The sequence below is a fragment of the Lemur catta genome, chromosome 6 (assembly GCF_020740605.2).
Source record: "Lemur catta isolate mLemCat1 chromosome 6, mLemCat1.pri, whole genome shotgun sequence".
Lineage (NCBI taxonomy): Eukaryota > Metazoa > Chordata > Mammalia > Primates > Lemuridae > Lemur > Lemur catta.
This window is the reverse complement of record NC_059133.1, coordinates 4,605,631-4,612,605: the sequence shown is the minus strand read 5'-3', so window position 1 is coordinate 4,612,605 and position 6,975 is coordinate 4,605,631. Positions and strand designations below refer to the sequence as shown.

General features: G+C 55.7%; 1 protein-coding gene across 1 annotated transcript; it reads right to left on the bottom strand.

Annotated features, from left to right (window-relative positions):
* Window positions 1-727: 727 nt before the first annotated feature.
* Window positions 728-5,102, bottom strand: RTL6 (retrotransposon Gag like 6). The gene is made up of 2 exons (XM_045552821.1): window positions 4,931-5,102; window positions 728-4,793 (listed from the first exon to the last, which is right to left on the bottom strand). Exon 2 carries the CDS (start codon window positions 4,496-4,498, stop codon window positions 3,779-3,781), a length of 720 nt encoding a protein of 239 aa, XP_045408777.1. The 5' UTR covers window positions 4,499-4,793; window positions 4,931-5,102; the 3' UTR covers window positions 728-3,778.
* Between the last annotated feature and the right edge of the window lie 1,873 nt (window positions 5,103-6,975).

The following is a 6,975-nucleotide window of genomic DNA, read 5'->3' as shown; positions in this document are numbered from 1 at the left end:
TAGCGATCAGCGGTCCGCACCACCGCGTCCCCCGGTGGGAGCGCACAGCCATCCGCCACTTTAGCCGAGTCAGTACCCAAGCGGGGGAGATGACCATGACATGTTCAGTGCGAACAACTACACGAAACTGTCTCATTACAGAAATTAGTATCACAATTATGTTAAAACAAAATGCAAAGAAACTATGGTTGGCAGAAAATGCCTGAAAGGCGAGACACCAAAATGTTAAGTTTTACTTTTTTCTTTCCTCTACTCGATTTTCCAAAAGTTCTGTAACGTGTAGGCTTACATGGATAATGAGAAGGCCTGGTAGGTGTCACTGCTTGTGTGCACAAGGGTGTCAGTTACTCGGAGTCAGGAGCTGGGGTTCCCCCCACCTCCTCTCTCTAACCTGTGCCCGGCCGACTGCCACCACACCCAACCGTCTGGCCCAAGAGAGAATGACACCGATGTCAGTCCCAGGTGCACTCCCAGGGGGAAGGCCTACACCCCAATCTTCCCCCCTGCACTGAGAAGCTCCCCTGTTGGTCAACAGGCCACTCTTGCTCCCTTCCCCAGGAGCCCCCTCTGTGCCTTCCTCTCTGAGCCCCTAAGCCACTGCTTCCCCAGCAGAGGAGAACTAAGTCTTAAGGCTCTGGTTCTAAGACGGAGGAGCCTCCACAAAGACCTCTCCCCTCTTCCCTCCTCCCACCCAAAGCGTAGGGAGGAGCCTCCACAAAGACCTCCCTCCTCCCACCCAAAGCTCTATGCCGGTGGCCGCAGCGAGTCTTAACAGCTGGAGCCTGTGTGACAGGACAGCCCTGCCATACCCTCAGGGTTTTGTTTTCCACTCCGTCATTACTCACTCACCACGTACTTACCTGAGGCCACTGAAATGGGTCTTTGCTGTTTCCTAGAAGTCACCAATATGCTTTAGGACATCAAGTGAGTCTCAAGGTCACACTATACTAGCCAGGGAAGTCGCTCCGTAATAAATCCCATCTCCAATTCTGCCCTGATATGCAATGAAGCTTACTTACCAGACAGGGTGTCATGTAGACCAGAGAGCAGTCACAAGAGTCCAAATAATGTCAACATCATGGAAAACATAGAAAACTTTCCATCACATGCACTGTTTAACACTACTGCCTGTCCCTTTTATAAATCAATACTTTTTCTCTTAAAATTTAGAGAAATTTTAACCCCAAAATATGTACAAAGCATCTCCCTTCCCCCACATTCTTCTCCAACCTGCTCCCCCTGTCACTGAGGTCTCCCTTGGGGCTGCACAGGGCTGGGTCTCACCCTCCTTAGCTGGGACTGAGGTGTCTCCCACTAGAGCTCTCCAATGTGGGCTTCTTCCAACTCCCATGTGGAGGGCAAGCCCTGACCCTCTCTCATCTGCTCCAGGTTTCAAAGCTGTGAGGAGCTATCAAGAAGGTCATAAATGCACAACAGCACTGTCCCAAGCCCACAAACGTAAGCACCAAGAGACAAGACACAATCAAATCTCCGAGCCAAATGAAGCCGGAGCAGCAGCTTGAACTAGGCTCAACAACCCATATGCAAAGGACCCAGCCATGGGTGTGGATGGGGACTGTGGCCAGCCTCTCCCACGCGGCTCCAGTCAGTGTGTACAGCAACACAACTCTAAAACACAGTGCCCAATGCAAACATGGTGGCACTTTCAAAAAGCCACTTGGGTAGAGCCAGTATGGTGAGATGGCAGAGTTCCTGCCCTGCTTCCACGCTGGGTGTCCTACCCTGGGTTGGCTGGGCCACAGGGAGACCTTCCAAGTGCCTTTTCCCCAGGTGCCACTGTACCCCTTCACTCGGGGGCACCTCCACCTGGCAAGTACTAGTCTCACCAACGCAGCTGCTGGAGACGGAATTCTGAGAACTGAACACAGAGAGAAAGTCATCTGTATACCTGCCACCCGCAGTCCCACTCCCAGGAATGGTGGCCCCACTGGGTCCTCCCTCCGTTCATGCTTAATGAGCACCATGGTCCCACCTGGTCAGCCTCAGCTGGAGTCCAGGGGAACCTGAAGCCTGTATTCAGGCAGTTGTTTAGCAGGGCAATTGGGCTAACAGTTTACGATGCGTGGGAGGCAGTGGTCTGTGAAACCACAGCAACCACTGAATATCCTTGACCTCGCAAGGCAGTGGTGCTTCAGCATCACTGTCACTGTTCCCAGCACCATCAGAACTCTCAGGAAGAGAGGACAGGTCCCAGGACCCAACCCCTGGGGTCCCAAGGCATATACATATCTTTGGGGGGGGATGGAAATTGTTCTTGTGCAGTCAAGCCAGGGCCCTTCAGACAGGGCAGATGAACCAGGGTAAGATTCCCCACCTCCCCCCTGGTCCGTCTGGCATTGAAATACCGAGGGAGCATCACAGTCCAAAGGGCTTGGCCAAGCTCAGTTAGAAAGTGACTTCTTGGTTATCCCCCTGTAACGAAGCACAAGGTCCCTCAGAACAGGGACATGAGTGCCAGTTCTGCACTGCCACCACACTAGGACCATGGCAGTCTGCAGCTCTTTGTCTTTACAAATGCCACTAAGGCCCTGGCTGGAGTTGCCAGAGGCAGACACCCCCCTTCCTTAAGTGCTTAAGGATGTTTCCCAGAGGAGTTGGTCCTCCAGGTGTGAGAGGGAGTCAGTTCTCTTAGACAGAGGCTGGACGTCTGATCACCCAGGAATGGAGTCGGCATGCTACATGTCGTCTTTGGAGACCTAGAGGTGGTGTGATCAGTGGAAGGGGCTGCAGTGAAGGCCACATGGCACCTGACTGGAGAAGGAGCAGGTTTCCAACTAGGCAAGGCCCAACACCAAGTGACACGGGGCGGAGGAGGGGGTGACTGAACACCAGCAGCTGTGGTGCTGCCCACTGGAAACCCCAGGCAGCAAACTGAGTCACTAGTGTCCACCCCTCAGCCTGCTGTGGCCATCAGGTGTGGATGTGCATGGATCTGCTGCCATGGCAGCCTGACAGAATTGCCCAGTGGTCCGAAGTCCACAATAACCTTATCGGGCAGGCAAATTCCAGATTCCCCGAATTCCTGGTGCTGTCAGAACACTGGCAGCTAAAGCCAGGCATTAAGGGAGGTGCATCCTCTGGGAGACTCTCCCTTTAGCTGCAACATCGGTCCTCCCCAGTGGCGGCAATGGGGCATGGAGAGTAAAGCTTACCCCCCAGAAATGCTAGAACTGCTCTCCTAGCAGTGACCACCTGGCCACTGACAGCAGGGATGAGACCCCTGCCTGATACACTGGGCCCTGGCAGGTGATCCCCTGTGGGTGGGAAGCCAGACCCCCCTCTCCAAGTGCACGCATCAAGCCACCAGCCTGGCCAAAGTGGCTTCCTTCTGTCCAGAGCTCATCAGAGAGAACAGGACAACCAGGTGGGAAGCTGTCCTGGGGGCCTGCAGCAGGCAGAGTAGGAGTGTCCAGGAACCGAGTCAGACTGAGAGGGGTCGGTCAGCGTGCGCGGAGTCAGCGTGCCTGAGTAGCAGAGCTGCAGTCATTAGAATAGCCGGGGGTGCAAGCGGGAGGGAGGGAAGCAAGCAATGAGTTGTAGGTACAAAGCTGGCACACAGTAACAGGAAGCACAGCGAGGTGGGTGACCAGGGCACCCAGAGGGCTGGAAGGAAGATCTCCTTGTGGAACAGGTCTGGAGAGGCAGGAGGGGACGTCTTCAAACAGGGGCGATGCTGTTGTATGGACATTTCTTCTAAGCAGCAAAGAGCTTATGCTGCCTGGGTGGCTGCAGATGCTACCAAGGTGGTGGCGGATTCTCAAAGGTTCCGTGCTCGGGTGGGCAGAGCTGGTGCCGGACTCGTCCCATTGGAAGCTGGATGCACAGGGCAGGGCCCCGTGCCCGCCGCGGCCAGCTGGCGGCAGAGCATCTGCCTTTCCCGCACAGCCCTGTTCGAGGCCGAAGTCTTCCTGATTTGGGCGCGCCGCGCGTGCCGGAGCGGAGACTTGTAGGTTCTCCGCAACTCTGCCAGGAAGCCCTGATAGTTGTTTCGCAAGGGGCTGTCCGGTTGCATGTGGGGAATAGCCCACTTCTCCGCCTCCCCCGTCAGGCGGGACACAAGGAAGGCCACTCGCTCGGCCTCGCCCGGGAAGCGGGAGGCCTGGAAGATCATGAACCTGTCCATCTGCATCAGGAAGCCCGCCAGCTGGCCCGGGTCTCCGGAGAAGGGCTCGGGCAGAGAGGTCGGCGGGGTGGTCATGGGCCGAGTCCCATTTGAGGTGATAGCAGAGATGGGTGGGGTGATCTGCAGCGCGCCCGGGATGCGCGCCCGGGTGCGAAGCAGGGTCAGCTCGGCCATCACGCTCTCCAGCATGTTGGTGAGGTTGGCCTTCTCGGCGCGCAGGGTGGAGGCCTCCCGCCTCAGCGCAGAGTTGGTGAGGCGCAGGGAGGTCAGGGTGTCAATAACGTCGTCCATCTGGGCATTTGAAGCAGCAGCAGAGGCCGGGCTTTCGGGTTTGGACGTCTGCGGCTGGACCATGCTGGCCAGAGTCAGCCCCGGGCCGAGAGGGGCCGGGACGGGCCGGGGGGCGAAGGTGTGGGCGCGGAGTCCCAACCTGGAAGGCAGGGGCGGAGCTGGGCCCTACAGAAGTCAGGGCAGCGCGGCGCGCACGACCACGGGGGCCAGGCGACCCGAGCCGGAGGGCAGCGGCCTAGAGAGACGCCGCCAGGGCCCAGGCAGGGGCAGCCCCGGGAGCGCAGCCCGGGGAACGCGGCTCCTCCACGGCAGACTCGCAGGCCGCAGCGCCGGCCGGGAGCAGGACTCGTTCCGGGCCCTGAGGGTTAAGAAAACATCTTTTAAGGCTTCAGCGGCGGCGCGGCGGGCGCGCGTGGGCGGCGAGGCCTGCACCCGGGAGAACAAAGCGGGCTGCCCTCGGCGGCTGCGGGCCCGGGGGCGGGTGGGGGCGCGTACCTGGGGTCCCCGCGGTTCCTCCGCGGCTCCGTCTGCCGCTCCGGCCACGACCAAGATGGCCTGCTCGGGGGAGGCGACAAGGCCGATGAGTCACCCGGCGGCCGCAGACAACTGCTTCCCGGTCAGCTCGGCCGGGCGGCGGCGGCTGAGGGCTCGGCAGGTGCAAGGCCCAAGCCGGGCGGGGCCGGGGTCGCGGCGGAGGGCGGGTCACGGCGTGGCCTTTGTGCGGGCGGGGCCAGCGCGGTGGTGGCGGCGGCGGCGGCAGCGGGCTGGCCTAGCAAGGGCCCCGCTGGTTGCCATGGAGACCGCCCGCTCCCGAGGGCGCCGCCGTGGCCGAGGCCCCGCCCCGGAAGTGGCTGTCATAGTCCCGCCCCCGGGGCTGCGGCGCGTCTTTCCTTGTAGCCAATCGGCGACGACCGTGGTTACTGTTACTTTATTATCAGCTGCGGGTAGTTTTCCCCGGGATTCTTCCCAAGGCTGCTTGTTAGGCTGTTTTTGTAGGTGTCGTAATTATTCTTTTGACGAAGTTTATTTTTCTTCTCATTGTAACTTGAATATAAGTTTAATGTTATCTGTATTCATTGTAGCAAGTCTTAAGTCAGAGAAGTCAAAAAAATCCTACTTTATATCTCTCAGAGTCTCCACCTAGAAAGGGCAAATAGTGATATTTCTGAAGTTCCATCCAGTCCTTTTTCTGGTATTCTGTTACAAAATATCAATTTTTGTACCTTATGAACCACTTTCTAACCGTAATAGCACATTGTATTTTGAGTATTTTCCTGTTAAAGATAGTTCAAAAGCATGATTTTCAGTTATTGCCTAGTGTTCCTCTGAAATGGTGTACCACAATTTATTTAAACGTCCCCTTTTTGATAGATTTCCGTCTTGTTTTCCATGCTGAAGTTTTGTAAACCATACTTGTATGTAAATCCCAGCCCCTTCTCTGCCAGGTTCCCCAGGGTAAATGCAAAGATGTGAAATTACTGGGCCAAAGGGAATGAATGTTTGACTCGGGATCTGGATGCCTTTCCAGCTTGGCCTGCTGCGCTGCTTCTGAGCAGTCGATTCCAAGCTGGAGCGTGGCTGGAGAGAAAAGATACCCATCACACCAGTCTTTAGAGGACACAGTATTCAAGGAGGCTGAAGCTGCTCGCAACCACCTGCACTCCTTAGGCAGGCCCGGGCCAGAGCTAGATTCACTCAGACCTACAGTTTTCACTCTGTAATGTGGGAACTGGGGCACGAGGGTGTTAGAACTTGGAGAAGACACACTCTCCTCCAGTGGGCCAAAGTGTGTACTTCTTGTGACCAGCTGAAAACTTCTAGGGTATGAAACAAGATAGGCAAAAAGGAAGACTGTGGTCTTAAACTGATTCCATGAGACCTTCCAGATCGTTAACCTTGACTGAGGTCAGTGACTTCAAAAGCAGAAATTGACCTGGGGCCCTCTACCCCTCCCAGTTCTTCCAAACACACTGGGGGGGGGGGATCCCGGCTACTCCTATGAGTCGCCCCATCAGTCTCTGCCCTCAGGGCCAGGGTTGCACCTCCCCAGACCCCTGGACGCTGGGTCCATGAGTGAAGTGTCTGCTGCAATTCCAGGTGTGGTTGACACCATAAATCTTACATTCTCAGGTGCACTGACTGTAAGGTGCACTCTAATTTCAGAAATGATAAAACATGAAATTGAAGAAACATGTAGTTTCTTTGTATTTCACTTTATTTCCAATAGGATATATGGTGGCAGCCCATAAAAATAGAGCAAAACAAAAATTTTAAGAATTTTAAAAATAAGAAAAACAGAGGAAGAGTATTTGGCTTCTGATCCAGATGATGCATGATTCATGCTCTGCGGTGCCTGTCTCTTCTGTGAGCACAGAACAATAAGCTACACAATGAAAATACTGAACACGCTCAAAATATAGGCGGGCTCAAAAACTTTACTATGGTCCAGAAACACGAACTGCTGAGGATTGACAAAGCCATGGGCCTGCTGGGCTCTGGGTCCTGGGGCGTAATAGGAACACAAGGCTAGGAACAGAGCC